Genomic DNA, 19,933 nt, shown 5'->3' with positions numbered 1-19,933 from the left:
TTGGTGTTTATGAAGCAGAGCCTGCCTTCCTGCTCACACTACGCTTGGGCGGGGGGTGGGGGTGGGGGTCCTGGTAAACTGTCTCTTTAGAATCCTAGCCCTTCAAGCTCTAATCATTAGGATTATGGTTTTATGAAACACCAAAGCGTCCCGGAGCTGTTTTCTAATTTCCCCAGCAAGATCGCCTCTCTGGCCTGGACCGGGCCTGAATACCGGGCTGGATGTGGTGGGTGGAATGCATACATTCCAGTCGTGCCTCCACGGATTCTAGAAGAGCCCTTTTGTGTCCACTGTGGTCCTGTGGACGTCGTTGAGCTGCTGTAGCAGGGAAGCAGCTCCTCCAAGCCGGCACCTGTCAGCGAGGAGCCGCGTTTCGGGGGATCTGTGTACTGAGTGATCACTCAGTTCTCTGTTAACGTGTCTGTGACTTTGCCTGTTTTCTTAGATCCATTGGTGCTTGTGGTTAATGTCCCGTGTTAGAGGCTGTGGTGTAGGAGAGGCTGAGCTCAGGGAGACCAAGCTTGCTGCCCTCTGTGGGCTGCTTCCCACGGGACTGGGCCGGCCCTGTCGCGATTCTGCTAGGCAAGTACGCTCATCCATGTGCCCGCCGCCACTGTTTCTTGGCTGCCTGCCACTCCGGGCACATGTGCCCAGCTCTCTGCAGAAGTCGAGCCCTGTGGCGGAGCAGGTCTTACCTCTTGGTGACCTCTTCATGCTTCCTAGTAATGGCTTTCCTTGAAGGGTGCTTCAGGCCGTTCGAACCTGCTGTGTCCCCTGTGGCCTCTGCTGGCTTCAGTCATATTCTGACTCAGGTGCTCTGTCGGCGCTTGGCCGGAGGTAGTGTGCCCGCTGGCCGTGTTGGGACATGGGGCCCTGGATGGCCCGTTAAGTCCGCCAGATTCACTTGAGCCTTGTTTGCTCTTGCCATTCATGATGGTCAAAGCTAACCCACCTTATGTTTTTCTCCCAGGACACAGCCTTTTCCGTGCCATTGGCCAGTGCCCTCCGTCCTTGTCCATGACGACGGGCCCACCATGTTTTATGGGACCCATTTCATCATGTCTCCACCCACCAAGAGCAAGCTGAAGCGGCAGAGCCAGCTGCTGTCCAGCGTGCTGTCCCGGACGCTGAGCTACAAGTACCGTGACCTGGACACCACCTTCTCCAGCCTGGGCGCCAGCGACGACCCCGCAGAGCTCTCCACCCAGCTCTCGGCCCCTGGGGTCCTGAAGGTGTTCGGGGACAGCGTCTGCACGGGAACCCACTACAAGAGCGTCCTGGCCACCGGCATGTCCAGCGCCCAGGAGCTGGTGAAGGAGGCCCTGGAGCGCTATGCCCTGAGCCCCGAGTGCGCCAGCCAGTACGTGCTGTGTGACGTGGTGGGCCAGGCCGGCGACTCGGGGCAGCAGTGGCAGGCCGAATGCTTTCGGGTCTTTGGGGACAACGAGAAGCCCCTCTTGATCCAGGAATTATGGAAACCCCGAGAAGGCTTGTCCCGGAGGTTTGAGCTAAGAAAGAGGTCAGACGTGGAAGAGCTGGCAGCCAAGGACGTGGACACCATGACCGCAGGTGAGGAGGGGAGAGGCCTCAGGGAAAGCGGACGCTGGCCAGGGGAGACCCGAAAGGCAGAGGCTCAGGGATCTGTTTGGGGGAAAACTCAGGAAGGTATGTTTGCTCTGTCGTGGTGTTTGAGGACTTCTTAAATTTCCCACTTTAATCCAAGTTGCCATGGAGACTGCAGTTCGTCTATACTGCAGGATGCGTGCTGGTGCTTTAGTCTTGCAGTCAGGTGCTTGGTTGGTGTGGAGAGCCATGCCCACCGTGCACGCCTTGTCAGTGCGGATGGCAGGTGCATTACGGAAGTCCGGTAGTGCCCCAGCTACTGGGTGGATCTCAGGGAGAGGCCAGTGAAAGGACAAGGGAGGAAGTCGGGTCTGCAGAGGTGATGGGGTGCATTGGGTGTTTGTGGGATTGTGGCTGCCTGGGGCAGTTGGAGGCCTGTGGGCCACTGCTCCGTGTCTGCCCACTGTTCTGTTGATGGAAAGTTGATTATCTTAATAGGTAAATGCCATAAACAATAATTTTCCTCAAATGCCAAAAGAGCCTTAAATGTATCTCAAATCATATTTGACTTTTTCTTAATTTCCTGGAGAAAATGGCAGCTTTATGCAAAGAAGGGACTTGTCCTATGTGGCCCTGAGTTGTCATTTGATTTCATGATGTGCCAAGGTTGGCCTTGAACACTCCTGACGTGCTGTGTGTGTCCCCGACGTGTTGCAAATGCTCATTCTCTCTAGCTCTGCTTCTGCTCTGGGGCCCGCTTTGTACCTTCAGTGTGTGGAGGTGAGCTGTGGGGGGGAGGTTGGTGGGTCTCCCAGGGGCTGGGGTCACTCAGACCTGATGGGGACCTCTGAGTCTCACAGTCCAGGGGGTCACAGTTGACATTCAGCAGCAGTGGCCGCCTGTTACCTTAGGCAAATTAGTTCACCTCTTGTGGCCTCGGTTTCCGGATCTGGAGAATGGGGGTGTGCCTTCCGCGTTGTGGGCATTAGTGATACAGTAAAGCACGTAGCATGGTGCTTGGCAGACGCGCAGGGAGTCATGGTTGTGTATCACTAGCGTTTCCCGTATGTGGTAAGCAGTTTGTTCTGTGTGCTCCTAGTCTGTGCTGAGGACAGAGCTGGGGGGTCCTTCTGACGGGGGGAGTTATCACTGACGGTGTTGGGACTGGCTGGCACACGATGATAATCAGAAGCAGGCCCAGGTGTAGTTGGTGTGGTTTCCAAGCATCCCTGGACCGGCACCCCGAGCACCCCCACCCTGCGAGCCCAGGCTTTGGTTTGTCATCTGGTCCTGCCTTGCCTCCCACGAGGCCAGGCAGACCTGCTGAGGGGCCGCACTGGTGTTCGGGTCCTGGTCATTGTCCTGCCTGGTGTTTTCTCTGCTGTGTGGAGGGCAAAGGCGCAGGGGTCACGTGCCCTGGGTACCCGGCCAGGGCCTTGAAGACCTTGCTCTGTGTTGCACAAGTGATGGCTGGTGGGGGACGGGGGCCCAAACGCCATCTGCAAGACATGGGACTTTGTCTCCTGTTCACCAGCCCCTTGTAGAGGCCTTCCTTTTACATTAGTCGAGGCAAGAGATGGCCCCATTGCCCATAGCCTATTCAACTTGGGGTTGGTTTTGCAAAACCTTTCAAATAAAGAGTCTATTGAACGGGACCAGTCTCACTGACACACTTCTCCGGGCTGGAAGCGGGTTGTGTTACCTGCCCGAAGCAGGCCTGCTGGACCTCAGGGAGTCAGCCTTCGCTGCTAGCCTTCCCTTGGGGTGTGGTCCGGGCACTCCAGGGCCTCCTGACCCTGCTGTCCCCCTTGCCCGTGACGGCAAAGATGGGGCAGTGAGGCCTGCGGAGGCCGTGTGTTGTCTGAGCCGACCCCAAGCAGCTGAAGAGTGTTCCGTGTGTGGGGATGATTCTGGGCCAAGTCTGATAATGAGAAAGAATCTCAAGCTTGTTGGTCTGCCTGTTCGGGAAGACTTTGCCTCGTATCTCCTGATTGACAACCCCCCGCACCCCCGCCGTGCCTGCCTGTCCTCTAGAGAGCGGGCGCCCCGCTGGCCTGTGTGTGGCCGTGAGGCCGCGTGGGGGCATTTTCACAGGTGACAGCAACGCCTACAGAAGTGGGGCGTTCAGTGTTCAGGAAGGTGCTGGATTCCCCAGCAGGACAGTGCTCCATGCTTCTCTGTTCTCCTTCTTCCCCCAAAGAGCAGGCGAGCTTGTCCCTACTCTTCCAGTGAGCCAGTAGCCTGCCTCATCTGGGAACGGTGGTGGAATAGAGAAGGGACTGCCTGCGCGTGTACGCACATGAGCCTGCGTGTGCATTATGTGTGTGCGGCGTGTGCGTGCATCTGTGTGTGCACGTGACTTCATGCCGGCCTGGGAGTCGGGGCGCACTAGTCCTGGTTTCAGAGTGAGCCATAGCCGACACCCAGGGCATGCGTCCTGGCTGCTCTTTGGAGCTGAGGAGCAGCTGAGAGCGGGTGCCGGGAACCCACCCCAGGCCGGGCTCCTGAAGACTCACGGGGGTTCCCTCTGAATCACGGCGTGAAAGAGGGTGTGCCGGATGCTTCCCCGAGGCTCTCCTTCACCATTTGGACCACTGTTACACACCCATAGTAATGCACTCAGACACTTTGGGTTTTGTTTTCATAAACACTGTCTTTTCACAGCTGCCAGCTTCCCCCTGATTTCCAGAGTATCAAAATATTGTGCATCCGCTCTGGGGGAGAGGCGGCTGGCGTAGGTGGGGCGGCAAGGCCTCTCCTACTTGCATATTCCCAGAAGCCTGGTGTTTCGGATCAGGAGCATAGACAGGGCTCTGGGTCCTGTCACTGCCATGTAGACAGTAATCACTTCTGCGCACTTTGGGGAGGGGTGACGACTGCGCCATGTGGTCTTTATCAGCGGCTTGGGAAGGGCGAGAGAGAAGGTTCGTTTGTGTCTCCGGGACGGAAGAGTGTATGCAGCCTAGATTTCTCAAGCTTGACCTCAATGACGTTTTAGGCCCATGGTTTGCTGCGAGGGCCGACCTGTTCGTTGGAGGGTAGTTAGCAGTTCTAGGCCTCTGCCCCTTAGATGCTAGCAACACCCCTACTTGCTGTGGCAACCCAAAATGTCTCCGCTCACTGGCGGGAGTCCCTGGGGGCAAACTTGCCCCAGATTGGAAGCCACCAATTTGGACCTAGTGGCCTAAGCTTAGTTTGTTGGCTTCACTGGGGCCAGTGGCCATGTAGCTTCGTGATCCTCAGGCCACGCTCCCTCTTCTGTGGCTCGCTGAGGGACTTGGGTGCCTTGAAAGCCCAAGGTCTTGAGGCTGACATGCAGAGCTGCTTTTTCTGCCTGTGGACGCCTTTCTGTGCGGCCTACATGGCTCTCAGAGGCTTGGCGTTGCTCCATTCCCTGCAGAGAGGGTCTCCTTCTTTGCTTTGGGTGTGCCCTGTGAAGCAAGCAAGCTTAGAGCATTTCCGAAGCTTCTGGACCCGAGAGGTGCAGGCTACGCCATTGCAGGGCCTCTCTGCCTCAGCCACGGGGCTTGTGCCTAACCGCCTTCAAGTGTCTGTACAGTGTGGGGCATACAGTAAGTGCTCGTTAAGTGCCTCTCGAAGGACTGATGCACGTAAGGAGAGCAAGCTCCTCTCTAAGTCCCACTTCTTGTATGCATCGAAGCCTCCAGAGTTGGAATCTGTTTTCTTTGCTGGGGGATGGGGATGGGGACGGGGAGGAGAGAGGGTGGTGTGCTGACGGGGTGACAGTCCCTAGTGCAAGCTGTGGCTTGAATCACGAGGAATGTGCCCCTTGGGCACCTGACAGTACAACCTGCCAGCCCCCCCCCCCTTCAGGCCCAGTGCGAGTGGCCGGTGGTGGCAGATATGTTGTCTCTGAGCGCCTGACTTTGGTGTGTGGTTCCTTCCACCTTTCCGTCCACGGGTGGGCAGATGGAGGCTGGCCACCCAGTGACGGAAATGTCGAGGCTGCACAGGAGCCCTCTGCTGTCTCCACTCCCTGGTTGTGCACCATGACTTCTGTCCTCACATGTCCCCCAATCTCCCGGTGCTTTTGACGTTTTCCTTCTGCAATGAATCTGATCCTAAATAACTTCTCTCAGAATGAAGGAGGCGATCTGGATTTTCTTCTCTTTTTTAGGCGTAAGTGCCTTGTGAGTCTTGAGTGAGACTCCTTCGAGCATATTCACAGGGATAGCATCATTGTGGGCAGAGTTTTATGTGGTTTGGTGAAAGGCAAGACAACCGCTATCTTTTCTCATCAGTCTAAAGTAATTGAGCTTAAAAGACATTTTTGAGGATTTTTAATTCAAAGAGAACGTAAAGTCGAATGGTTACTTGCTCGCAGCCCGTCTCATCCTTTAATTCACTGTGTAGATTTTTAAAAAATTCACAGCCTTCAGTTTCACGTAGAAGTGCAGCATTGGAGGAAGCTTGACTGCCCTGTTCCCCCAAGCTGGGTGGCGCCCACCTGGGGCCTGGCCAGCAGCACCCTGCCTCCCTGGGGACTTCCAGCCACATTATATAAGGAGCCTTCAAAGCTTACTGCAGAACACACGCCGGGGGGGGGGGGGGGGGGTCAGAACAGGTGTAAAATGTTGGCAAGGTGTAAACTATAAGAGGAATTGGCTAAGGTATGGCCAGTGTGGACATTGCAGGGGAGGAAGTTAGCCGGTGCGGGAAGTGCACGCCTGCGGGGATGCAGGCTCTCCCGGGATGCTGGAGCCGGAAGGGCTTAGGCGTTGGGTTGAGGAGATAAGCAGGAATACCAGACATCCTTGGTCCCTCGTCTTTCTTCACATTTGGCTCCCAGTTGAGATGCTCACAGTGTGAGAATGGATGTTAATTAGTTGTCATGAGTAACTAGTGATTCTAGCAACGAAATGGCACTTACCTCATATTTTCTGAAACCTCTTTATAGTTTTACTGAAATTGATTTTAAAATTCTGGAAGAAGTATATTTTAAAAAAAATCCATTAGCCAGGATTTGCTTTCTAACTAGTACAATACATCCTCCTGGTTCTCGATGTCTTCTGTGTTGTACCAAGTTACCACAAAATGAACCAGCCTCTTTAAAGTTGTCTTGAAACAGGTAGACATAAAAGCAAAAGTTTGAATTTGGTTAAATGGAAAGAGAGACAACACATGGTCCAGTTAACCATGTGAGGCATTTCCAAGAAGTATTAGCATATTAACAACTATGTTTTATTAACATTTAAAGCAGGTTGGTATCTGTTGGTTCCCAAAAATGACTTATAATTCTGGGGAAAGATTTTGGGGGATCTGTTTGATTCATATAGAATAGTGTCTCTTACTGGTTTTAGATAATATACTCAGATAAACCGAGAATGCTAGACAACTATCTTTTTTTTTTCCTTCTGATGGTTGAAGTGGCAGAAACATTTCCGGAGATGTTGAACACATGTTCACATGGGTACAGAGTGAAAGCAGTAAGTGAGGCCCAAGGCCACCTTCTTTGCTGTGCTGTCCTCGCACAGACGGAGTCCAGTTTTGGGAAAGGATCCTGGTTCTCAGATGCCCAAGATAGGTTTGAACAAGATGAGCAGGGGTAGGGGAGATTGACCTCCTTAATTCTGAGACATGTTTTATTTTATTTATTATTTTTTTTTAATGATTTTTTATTATATTATGTTAGTCACCATACAGTACATCCCCGGTTTCCGATGTAAGGCTCGATGATTCATTACTTGCGTATAACACCCAGTGCACCATGCAATACATGCCCTCCTTACTACCCATCACCGGTCTATCCCATTCCCCCACCCCCCTCCCCTCTGAAGCCCTCAGTTTGTTTCTCATAGTCCATAGTCTCTCATGTTTCATTCCCCCTTCTGATTACCCCCCCTTTCTTTATCCCTTTCTTCCCCTACTGATCATCCTAGTTCTTATGTTCCATAGATGAGAGAAATCATATGATAATTGTCTTTCTCCGCTTGACTTATTTCACTTAGCATTATCTCCTCCAGTGCCGTCCATGTTGTAGCAAATGTTGAGAACTCGTTCTTTCTGATAGCTGAGTAATATTCCATTGTATATATGGACCACAACTTCTTAATCCAGTCATCTGTTGAAGGGCATCTCGGCTCCTTCCACGATTTAGCTATTGTGGACATTGCTGCTATGAACATTGGGGTGCATATGGCCCTTCTCTTCACTACGTCTGTATCTTTGGGGTAAATACCCAGTAGTGCAATGGCTGGATCATAGGGTAGCTCAATTTTTAACTTTTTAAGGGACCTCCACACTGTTTTCCAGAGTGGCTGTACCAACTTGCATTCCCACCAACAATGTAGGAGGGATCCCCTTTCTCCACATCCTCTCCAACAATTGTTGTTTCTTGCCTTGTCTATTTTTGCCATTCTAACTGGCGTAAGGTGGTATCTCAGTGTGGTTTTGATTTGAATTTCCTTGATGGCTAATGATTTTGAACATTTTTTCATGTGTCTGTTAGCCATTTGTATGTCTTCATTGGAAAAGTGTCTGTTCATATCTTCTGCCCATTTTTTGATTTGTTTATTTGTTTCTCGTGTATTGAGTTTGAGAAGTTCTTTGTAGATCTTGGATACCAGTCCTTTATCTGTAGTGTCATTTGCAAATATATTCTCCCATTCCGTGGGCTGCCTCTTAGTTTTTCTGACTGTTTCCTTGGATGTGCAGAAACTTTTAATCTTGATGAAGTCCCATAAATTCATTTTATCTTTTGTTTCTCTTGCCTTTGGGGATGTTGAGACATGTTTTAAAACCATGGTAATTAAGGCATGTGGTTTGGGGGCAGGAACCTCCAAGCAGATGGAGGGAACAGAATAGAGAAGGCAGAGGCAGACCTATGTTGACTGACCCAATGGGAATTTGGTGCAGTGTAGATTGCATCACAGATAGTGGGGAAAGGATTTTGTAAACAGTGTTAGGATCATTGGCATCAGCTAAGAGAAATAAATATTTCATAAGAAGGCTTAAAAAGCACAAACCATAAGGGGAAAAGGTAGATGGATTTGACTATATTAAAGTTTAAACTTCCTGTTCAACTAAGGACACTACATAATAAGATTAAGATCTACCTGTCGTGCTGTAAACTTCAACTCATTGCTTTTGACAGAGGCATAGTTCTCCATCATAGACATACACCGCATTATCCATTCCCCCGGTCACGGGCACTCAGGTTGCATCCAGCTTTGTCCTACTACAAACAATGGCATCCCGCCCTCTTGAGGGTCTGTGCAGAGTTCTCTGAGGGTATTCTCCCAGAAATGGAATTTCTGGCTTGTAGATATGTCCACTTTGTTTCCTAGTAAGCACTGCTGGACAGCAGCTTCTCCAGAAAGGCTGCTATGACAATGGTGTGCTTTCTTGGGGGCTCTTCCACATCCTTGGGCACTGAGTAGGAGCCCCCAACCCATGAAAATCTCCCCTGGAAACGCTTTCAGATCAAAAGGTGCTGTCGTGTAGTGGGGTACTAGAGTCATGCAGCCAAAGAAACTCCCTGTAGCCAACTGGTATGAGTAGCTGTGAACTGAGTCACGAAAAGATTTCCCGAAGGTTACAATGTGTAGATTTGAAACTGACCTCTACCTAATCAAAATTCAAGAAATGAGTCTTCTGGATATTGATTACCAGGGACTCAGAGGAGAAAGAATTTTCTTTTGTTGTGCTCATTCATTCGTCAGCAAACATCACTGAGTGCTACCCTGTTGGTGCTTGACGAGATGTGTGTGTATATATATGGCGGTTGACAGATAGATCGTGTGCTTATGGAGCTAAGAGTCTAGTGGGAAGTAAAGGCAAAGAATCACATAGAAAACATCTATTACAAATTGCGGTAAGTGCTCTGGAAGAAAAGCAGATGTGCTAATTTAGCATAAAGATTAGGGAAATTGTCTCTGAGGAGATAAATTTTAAGCCAATCTCAAGCAGGACAACACGTTAACCAGGTGAAGAGTAGTGGACACCTGGTGGAGCCAGAAGAGCTTTCCGGGTAGAGGACAGAGCATTACATACAGACTCGAGGATGAGAGACAGTGAAGCAAATGGAAGGCATTGGAAGAAGGCCATGTGGCTGGAGCATGGGGAAAGCTGTGGGCATTGAGGCTGGAGAGAGAGTCAGGGGAAGACCAGCCTGGGTTGTTAGATATTTTAGATTTTAGGCTAAGTATGATGGGAGGCCACTGAAGGGGTTAAAAGACCACTCTGATTCCTAGTAGAAAATACTTGAAAAAGTCAGTAATAGGCGATTAATTAGGTTATTATAGGAATCTATTTGAGAGTTGATGGTAACCTCAAGTAGAGTTATGAGGGAATAGGTAGAAGGAGTGTATGAATCCCAAATATATTCTGGAGGCAGAATCAACAATATTCGTAAATGAACTAGATGTTGAGTATGAGAAAGAGGGAGGTGTTGAGAATGACTCCCAGGTTTCTGGTGTGCGCAGTTGGGGTGGATGGAGATGGCATTTACTAAAATGGTGACTACTGGGAGAGAAACAAATTATGGAGGGAAGAGTAAGAGCTCTCTTTAGGTTAAGTTTCAGATATTCAATGGAGGTGGAAGATAGGAAGTCAAATAATATGGATCTGGAGCTTAGAAGACAGTCTGTTATGGGGCTCCTGGGGAGCCCAGTCGGTTAAGTGTCCGACTCTTGGTTTTGGCTTGGGTCATAATCTCAGGGTTGTGAGATCAAGCCCTATGTCGGGCTCTCTCTGTGCTCAGGTGGAGTCTGTTTGGGATTCTTTACCTTTCCTTCTGTCCCTCTCCCCGCCCCCCCTTAAATAAATAAATAAATAAATAAATAAATAAATAAATAAAATCTTTTAAAAAGTGTTACAAAAGCTTAAATTAAGCTGTAAATAGGTGATATTTAAAGCTGAGAAAGTTGAGATCTAGGTAGTGAATGTACATATGATAAGGAGAAATGAGAGTTTAATATGGAAACTAGAGAAACACCAACTTTAGAGGCTACGTAATGGAGGAGCAGTCAAAAAATTAGTCTGAGGGGGGCCCAAGATGTACAAGACAGCACAAAGAGTGTGGTGCCGTGGAGGCCAAGAAGAGGCTACCAAAGGTCAAAAAAGATGTAGACAATTGGATCCATTGGATTAAGCAACATGGAAGTCACCAAAGACCTTACTGATAGCTGTGTTGCTGGAATGTCGAGCATGCAAACTATATTGAAATGGGTTGAAAAATAGGTACTTATATTTCTTGGAATATGTGGGATTACTTATCCTAGAAAATCTTTTTATATAAAAGTACCTGGTAGAAGTGTTGGTTGAAATGTAAAAAAATCTCCTTTAAGATGCAGAGCTGAGTACCCAAGAAAATAAAGTAAATCCTCAGGAGTGAAAAAAACCAAAAAGAGGTACTTTGAAACCTCAGAATCTTAGCTGATTCTGTAAGCTATAATTGCTCTGGAGGCATTTGCCAGTCTTTGTTATCAAGAAACTTTAGCAGCTGCCCAAGAGAGTCCTAGAGCTTCAGGACCTAAAGAGGCAGGGAGTTGGAATTGAAACCCCTGGATATGGTTGCAACCCTTGAAGGGTGACACACTGAATGAAAAGATGGAAGAGGAAGAATCCGACACCTGGTGAAAGGAGGTGACAAAGAGTTCTCTTTCTCGATCTGGGCTCTGGGTGGGGAAAACTCTTCCCCAGAATCAAAAACCACTCTTCCTTTCACATATGTTTGGGGTTCAGAATCACACTAAGGTCATTGGGCCAGTCCCTGGAAAAGGAACTAAATTAAATTACGGTGTATAATTTGATAGTGTACAGGACATCTGATAGAAACAAAGCAATTCCTCTCTGGAAGGACAGCCACCCAGTCATCCCAAACCTCACCAGTGATGAGCTCACAATCCCAAAATTACAAGACCCATGAAGTGATGCCTGAGTCAGTAGAAAACAAGCTAGAGTCAGATTCTCAAGAATAGCAAGAATTGGAGCCATTAGTTATAGAATGTTAAGTAAGTTTAAAATATTTACTGAATAAAAGGTAGAAAGAAAACAGGAAATAATAGAATGTCTTCCAAAGAGGCAGGGAAGATTTGGAAAAGAACAAGATAATGCTTCTTATAATTAAAAATGTAAGTATTTAAATGGCTGCTTCAGTGACGTTTTAAACAGCAGACTGACAACAACTGAAGAGAGGATTGGAGAACTGAGAGGTAGGTGTGGCATCACCCAGGAAGAAACAGGAGGTGAGACATGGAGAACCCAGTGAGAGAGTCTATCACGTGGTGTGCACAGCGTACTCCAAGGACGTGCCCGAACTGCTTCCGGGGCTCATGGAACGAAAAGCACGAATCTTAGATTCAGAAATCACGGTATAAGGTAAATGGAAAGTCAGCCCCTTGACACCTAGCAGCGGTACTGCAGGACACAGGGCAGGGAAGATTTTTACCACTGCCAGAAGGAACAGACAGGTGAACAGGTCAGCCAGACTGCAGACTTGTCAACAGAAACTGTGGAAACCAGAGGCGGCAGATAGAACTTTCCAGCTGGAAAGAACAGAACTGCCAGCCCAGAGTTGCAGACCCAGCTAAACCACCAGCCAGGCACTGGGCCACAGAGGACGCAACGGGAGGCCATTCACTATGAGGGGTTTCTGAAGGACACGCCTTAGGGTGAAGGCCACCCGAAGCTGCCCCTGGAGACGAAGCAGATCCGAGGTATAAGAAAAAATGGTGATCAAGGGACTAGACGGTAGGTGTGTGTAAACAGTACTGGTGAGGCCGAAAACAAGGCGTACGCCTGACCACCTGCACCTGCCTCGGTCCTGCGGCAGAACCTCGGAAACTACAACTCCCGTGAGGCTCCGCGCGGTGCGCAGGCGCCGTGGCATACGTGGCGTGCGTGGCCGTTCTAGAACGCCGCTCCGAGGGCCCGGGCGCCATGTTTGGGCCGAGGGGACAGCGGAGAGGTGCTTGAAGCGGCGGGAGTGGAGCGGGAGCGGGTTGGACCTGGGCTGGTAGGAGCCCCGCCCCTCCCGCCTCAGCGGATCATGACCCGGGCAGCGGCCGTGGAGGTCGCGGTGGCGGGGGACGTGGCGTGGCAGGGCCGGCGCTAGAGATGATGCCGTTTCCGGTGACAACCCCGGGATCACAACAGACGCCGCCGCCGCCCAAGCACTATGGCATCTCCTCCCCCATCAGCCTAGCACCCCCCAAGGAGACTGACTGCATACTTACCCAGAAGTTAATTGAAACCCTGAAGCCCTTTGGGGTTTTTGAAGAGGAAGAGGAACTGCAGCGCAGGATTTTAATTTTGGAAAAATTAAATAATCTGGTAAAGGAATGGATACGAGAAATCAGTGCAAGCAAGAGCCTTCCACAAGCTGTAATTGAAAATGTTGGAGGGAAAATCTTTACATTTGGCTCTTACAGATTAGGAGTACATACGAAGGGTGCTGATATTGATGCGTTGTGCGTTGCGCCGAGACATGTTGATCGAAGCGACTTTTTCACCTCGTTCTATGACAAATTGAAACTACACGAAGAAGTAAAAGATTTAAGGGCTGTTGAGGAGGCATTTGTACCAGTTATTAAACTGTGTTTTGATGGTATAGAGATTGATATTTTGTTTGCAAGATTGGCACTGCAGACTATTCCAGAAGATTTGGACCTAAGAGATGACAGTCTGCTTAAAAATTTAGATATTAGATGCATAAGAAGCCTAAACGGTTGCCGGGTGACAGATGAAATTTTACATCTAGTACCAAACATTGACAACTTCAGGTTAACTCTGAGAGCCATCAAACTATGGGCTAAATGCCACAATATCTATTCCAATATATTAGGCTTCCTAGGAGGTGTTTCCTGGGCGATGCTAGTAGCAAGAACTTGCCAGCTCTACCCAAATGCAATAGCATCAACTCTTGTACGTAAGTTTTTCTTGGTATTTTCCGAATGGGAATGGCCAAATCCAGTGCTACTGAAAGAGCCTGAAGAGCGGAATCTTAATTTGCCCGTATGGGACCCAAGAGTAAATCCCAGTGATAGGTACCATCTTATGCCCATAATCACACCAGCGTACCCACAGCAGAACTCCACATACAATGTGTCTGTTTCAACAAGGATGGTCATGATTGAGGAGTTTAAACAAGGGCTTGCTATCACACATGAAATTTTGCTGAGTAAGGCAGAGTGGTCCAAACTTTTTGAAGCTCCAAGCTTCTTTCAAAAGTACAAGCATTATATTGTACTTCTAGCAAGTGCACCAACAGAAAAACAATATCTAGAATGGGTGGGCTTGGTGGAATCAAAAATCCGAATCCTGGTTGGAAGCTTGGAGAAGAATGAATTTATTACTCTGGCGCATGTGAATCCTCAGTCATTTCCAGCACCTAAAGAAAATCCTGACAAGGAAGAATTTCGTACGATGTGGATGATTGGGTTAGTGTTAAAAAAGCCAGAAAACTCTGACGTTCTCAGTATTGATCTCACCTATGATATCCAGTCTTTCACAGATACGGTTTACAGGCAAGCAATAAATAGCAAGATGTTTGAGATGGATATGAAAATTGCTGCAATGCATTTAAGAAGAAAGGAACTTCATCAACTATTGCCTAATCACGTGCTTCAGAAGCGGAAAACACATTCAACGGAAGGTGTCACTTTAACAGCTTTGAGTGACAGCAGCCTTGACTTGTCTGTGGACGCTGAGGACAGCATGTCTGTGCCTTCACCTGCTAGCACTGTGAAGACCGGCCCAGTGACTGGCAGCTCTCAGGGCAGAAATAGTCCTGCTCCCGCTGCAATGGCAGCATCAGTGACCGCCGTACAAGTGACTGAGGTTTCCTTGCAACAAGTGAATCCCAGTGAAAGCTTAGGGGGTGCATTGAGCGAAAGCCTTCCTCAGACTGCCACACAGCCAGCCCTTCTTCCACCACCAAAGGCCACAGTTGCCAGAGTTGTTTCTTCAACACATCTGGTAAACCATCCACCCAGGCCTTCAGGGAGCACTGCAACAAACATAGCGAATCCTATAGTGGGAGTCTAGCAGACGTTCTCACCTCATGAAGGACCAAGGAAACTCAAAGAAGAGGAACAATCTCATAAAGAGACAAGACAACTCCATTAGAAACTATTCAGACAGTGGCTGGCCTTGTGGCAGACATCCAGTACAGAACTTTCTAATATCCCGGCTCTCCGTGCAAATCCTGTTCCTGTTTCCAGGAATTCAGTAGGACAGATTGAACTGAAAAACAACCTCAAGGGTCCATAAACTATATCTGCCAGCTCAACCTGTTGTCTTCAACTGCTAAAGGAGGAGAATGAAGGGTACCAAACTAGATTTGACTCAAACTAGATTTAGCCTTATTTGGTAACTTCCTTTACTTTGGCTAATCTTGATCCGAAGTCCAGGTTAGTATATGATGCTAGAAGTACTATTATAAATGCGTCAGCTGCAGTTATAGTAACTATTTTAAAGGACTACTGCCCATAAAGAGAAAAACAAGAGAAAAAAACCCCTCCAGCTATATTTGTACCCATGCCTGACATCTGGACTGGATTTATGTTTGATGCATTGTTGGGGAAAATTTGCAATACAAACTGGTATCAGAATTCCTTCTACTGATGATGCACTTTATGTATATTTTTATTAGAAAGTAGAACTAATTTTAAGCTTTTCAGCTTGATGAATTTTAGTTTTTTCCTGAGGAGTTTTCTTCATTATTAATTGTCAAACTGGATGCCATTGTGCAGTGTGTATAAACTTCAGAAAAAGCATAAAAGTCCCATCTAGCTCAGTCCCCATGAGGTAGCTATAACCCTTTAAAATGTCAGCTCATAGGGTATATATTTGACATTGAAACAGTAATTAGTTAGTCTTTGGTTTTGCTGGGACACAGTCAAGAAATAATATGTTAGTTTTATCTGTGGAACTGTTTTAGAGTGCATACGATCAGCAGTCAAACAGCAAATACCGTCTCAGAGCTCACAAAGCTCCATATTCTCTTGTCCTTAAGCATTTGTCCTAAAACAAAAACGCTTTTTGCTCCCCGCTTTGCTTGTATGTACAAGGTATGCTTGTATGTAGATTCATTCAAAAAACCCAGAATGCTAGTGTATTCTTAACCATGATGTGAAACCCACAATCCTATGGCCACATGGTACAAAACACTGGATTTTGGTTCCATGGCTAATATTTCAGTAAAGCTTTCCCGAAAGTAATGAATTGGAAAACAGTCATCGGTCTTGGATGCTGTTTGAGCTACACGTATGAGAAATTTTGTATGCTCCACAGAGTATCTGCTTATGGCAAAGTTAATTTCCAACTTAAACATGTAAGCAAAAAGGCATTTTCTCCAAAATATTTAAACGATTTTTATTTTTAAAGGACTCTCTAAAATTTATCAGTAAATTTTATACGTAGAAACATACAAAATAGTTTCTAGCAAGTACTTGATATCTAGTCAGCTTCCTGTTTTTGTTTTATCCTATAAGAGATTAGGAATTCCTTCCTTTAAATTAAAAAAAAAAAAGACCACTCATAACTAAGTGGCAGGACATCCATGTTTAGGACACGTGAATGGCAAACAGATATAGAGGAATGGAAACTCGGTCTGTCTTAATTTGGACACAGAAAGCCTGACAGTTTTTCCAGTTAGCCTGGTCCTGATTCCTACCCTCCTCCAACTGTGTTCCTTTCTACCACGTGTGCATTTTTCATGTGAAACTATAATTTCTTAAACCCTTTCCCCGTCCTTCTGGATTAACTTTCCAAAGTTGGAATATAGTCTTCTTCCTTTTAGGCTCTGCAGTAATTGAGGCTTTCTTTTCACCCCTACTTTGTGATGTTGACTACACAGTGTTCGTGTTGCCCACATCTTTGCCCTGTGCAGTCACCTTGCCCTTCCACCGCAGTAAGTCAGGTGAAGTGTGCACAGGAGCTGTGTATTTCAGTTGGCTGTGGGGTCCGGCTGGAATTGCCCGGCACAAACATAGTCTTGTCATTTTGTTTACAACATTGGGGGAAAATTAGTTTATTAAGTGTTTCATGTAACTATACTTGTTTAACCAAGCTGGAAACTTGGGGCTTTCTAGTTTTCATTAACTGAATATCAGACTAGTTTTTTCACATGATGTACATAGTGTCTCATGGCTGGAGTTGGCTTTGTTTTATAAAACCTGTTCCCCTTGTATTTTTCAAGCGCTATTTTGAAAACAGATGATGTATTTCTCCATCGAAAACACAATAAAAATAAAGAAGCAAACAAAGGGGTTTAAATCTGACAATAGGAGTTCAGATGCTCGGGACGCCTGGGTGGCTCAGTTAGTTAAGTGTCTGCCTTAGGCTCAGGTCATGATCCCGGAATCGAGCCCCATGTCCGGCTCCCTGCTCATCAGGGAGTCTGCTTCTCCTTCTCCCTCTGCCCCTCCCTCTGCTCCATTTCTCTCTCAAATTTAAAAAAGAGAGGTCAGATGCTCTTACATTGTTGCAGAGGAGGATAAAGGCACTGATGAAATTTTTGACTTTATTAAGTCTAGAATTCCTGTTATGTTGGGACATGTGGAAAGGTTAAAACTTCAAGAAGGTAAAAAAAAAATGGAGTGAAAAAAAATCAAAAGAAGGCGGGAAAAAAGGGGGGAGCATAGGAAAAAAAACAGGTAAAAAGAAAATGCAGTCTAAGATGGTAGAAATGAAACCAAATATACGTCACTATATATAACAAATGGACCAGACTTCCTGACTGAAAAGTGTCAGATTCCACGGAAAAACCGAGTGCAGCTCTATGCTATTTACGAGAGACTCATCCAAAACGTAAGATGGAAAGAATGGAAAAAATACATGCTAAGGAAAAGAGACTGCTAGAGTGACGATATCATCCAGGCAGATTTCAGAGCAGAAATAACAGCCAGTGACCAGAGTGACCACTGCTGTAATGATAGAATAAATAATGTACCATGAAAATGGAACAATTTAAAACTTATTTGCACCTAATAAATTAGCCTCAACATAGAGTAACATAACAAGCAAAGATGAGCAGAAATTGCCGAAGTGTCATTGTCACAGAAGATTTTAAAGCAGCTCTTCCATTAACAATATCAAGCAGACCAAGAAAAAAAGAAAAAAAAAAGTGTTGAACACAACAGAGGTTGGCAAGCTTTTCCTATAACGGGCTAGATAGTAAATATTTTCAGCTTTGTAAGGCCATATGGTCTCTGTCTCAACTACTTAACTCTGCCTTTGTGGACTGCGAGCAGCCAGAGACGATATGTAAACAGATGGCCAGGGCTGGATTTGTTACCCATCCCCCCCGCTGGCGTTCGTCATCCCTGATCTACTGGACATTTATGATAGTACCTTCCACCCAACAACTGGGAAGTGTATATCATTCTCAAATAAGCACTGGGCATGTGCAAAAATTAGCCTCCTGCTTGATCAGATAGTAAGACTCAGCAAATTGCAGAATATCTGATTCATAGAGCATATTCTCTGATTATGAAATAGGTTTTCTTTTATTCAATAACAAATAGCATAGAGAAGAATTTCCTGAAGAAGACACACAAAAAATGGCTCAAACCATTAAAGACTGATGAACTGAATCTCTTAATTGTATTAAATAATGAACAGTGAAAAGTGAAAAGCAAGCTCAAGCAGGGAGATTTTAGAGTACATAAAACTGACAAACGATTACTATCCGGAATATAACAAGGATGCCAAAAACAGTCTGTTCAAGATCAAACTACCAATCAAACACGGCAAAAGAAGTGCATAGGAGTCTCAGAAGAGGAGCTAGGAATAGACAGTAAGCACAGAAAGGTGCCCCATCTCATTAGCAGTGAGGAAACACAAATTAAGAGCATAGAAATCTGTCTTACAGAATGTCAGTCTAGCAACATCCGGGCTTGTGGAGTACGGGGAGCCGTGGGAGCTCTAGCACAGGGTCTGTGAAAGTGGGAAGTGCTCTGTAGCCCTCAGGAGACAGCTTGGACTTCCCCAGCACCATTGGCCTGCTCGCACGTGCCTCTGCCCCTGGGCTGTGGACCATTGATGTGCTTCAAGGTGCCTGTCTGTGGGCCCCCTCTGCAGCTGCATCCAGAACGCTACACCCCTCCAGTTGTCCTCCAGTGTACATGTGTATTTCTGTATATGCCATGGTGTCAGAAGAGTTGGGAAGCACTCTCCTAGAGACTCTGTCCCGTGGATCACCAGGAGAGGAGTACGGGAGAGTTGGTAGTAGCGTTTTGTAATAGTTTAAAGCTTGAAATGACCCACAAACCCATAAATGGGGAATGGATAGATAGTGGTGGCTTCATGCAATGTACAGTGTAGAGCTGTGGGGTTAAGTGCACCATAGCTACGTGCATCAACATAGAGGTATCTCATCACATTTAGGAAAAAAGAAAACTGCAGAAAAATAGTGTGATACAAATAATTAGAGCTGTATAACTGAGGGTTACAAAAATGTGTGGTCTGACCATAAATTAAGAATAAGGGAATGTTAATCACAGAATCCAGAGTAGTGCTTGCCTTTGGTAAGATGAGAGGTGGGGAGAGGACAGGGAGCCTAGAAATGTTCTACCTTTTTCAAGTTAGATGGTGGATGAAGCAGTGTTCATTTTATTATTGGTCTAAGTTATAAATGCTTTCGTATGTGTGACTACTCTCTGGTCAAAAAAACCAACACCCAGTGGTATCTTAGAAGCCTCTGTGTCCGTTAGGAACTGCATTTGGCCAGGTAACCAGCTGAGCCCAGGACAGGTTTCTTTCACGCTACGGCGGTGGTAGGTTCAGGGCCAACAGGGTGGCTTTCCAGGTCATCAGAGACCCACAGCTCTTCCACTTTTAGCGCACCCATTCTAGTTCATGCCTGCAGTCCAGAAGGTCCCCTCCAGTGCAGGATGATTACAGGGCCACTGCCATCACAATGGCGTTTAAGGCAGGAAGAGGGGGCCAGGCAAAGGTGTCCCTGCCAACGGTATCCTCCTTCTGTGGAACTTTCCTAGAAGCCCCAACGGGATACCCTCCTCGCTCACTGACCGGACTTCATCGCATGGCCATGCCTATCTGCAAGACAGACTGGAAAAGGTAGTTTTTGTGAACCGGGTGTGTTATCTCATTGTTCCTCACCATGATGCTCTTAGGAAGGAGGAGAGAGCGGGTCCTGACCAGCAGTGATGGCCGTCACTCAGATATTTAGAAGTTAAACACTTCCTAGTGACTCAGGGATCAAGAAAGACTTTAATGTGAATCAGAACTTGTGGGATGCAGCTGATGGGGGATTTGGAAGGAGGGTCATAGCTTTTTTTTTTTTTTTTTTAGATTTTATTTTGGAGAGAGTGCGAGCATGAGTGGGGGGAGGGGCAGAGGGAGAGGGAATCTCAAGCAGACTCTGTGCTGAGTGTGGAGCCCA

General features: G+C 47.1%; 2 protein-coding genes across 2 annotated transcripts in view; both read left to right on the top strand.

Annotated features, from left to right (window-relative positions):
• Nucleotides 1-974: 974 nt before the first annotated feature.
• The window catches only part of RADIL (Rap associating with DIL domain), a 94,648-nt gene continuing 75,689 nt past the window's right edge, over nt 975-19,933 (top strand). Inside the window, exon 1 of the mRNA XM_040634721.1 lies at nt 975-1,569. Within this exon, the coding sequence (XP_040490655.1) occupies nt 1,035-1,569 (535 nt within the window). The 5' untranslated portion in view covers nt 975-1,034. The remainder of the gene's footprint in view (nt 1,570-19,933) is intronic.
• On the top strand, nt 12,535-16,894 carry PAPOLB (poly(A) polymerase beta). Its single transcript, XM_040634723.1, has one exon. The coding sequence runs from the start codon at nt 12,643-12,645 to the stop codon at nt 14,569-14,571; it is 1,929 nt and encodes a 642-aa protein (XP_040490657.1). The 5' UTR covers nt 12,535-12,642; the 3' UTR covers nt 14,572-16,894.

The sequence above is a fragment of the Ursus maritimus genome, unplaced genomic scaffold (assembly GCF_017311325.1).
Source record: "Ursus maritimus isolate PB19 unplaced genomic scaffold, ASM1731132v1 scaffold_2, whole genome shotgun sequence".
NCBI lineage: Eukaryota > Metazoa > Chordata > Mammalia > Carnivora > Ursidae > Ursus > Ursus maritimus.
Note: the sequence above shows the minus strand (reverse complement) of the source record. Positions and strands in the feature narration are given on the sequence as shown.

Excerpts from the sequence above, each read along its gene's own strand:
- PAPOLB (XM_040634723.1), top strand. The coding sequence starts at position 12,643 with ATGATGCCGTTTCCGGTGACAACCCCGGGATCACAACAGACGCCGCCG.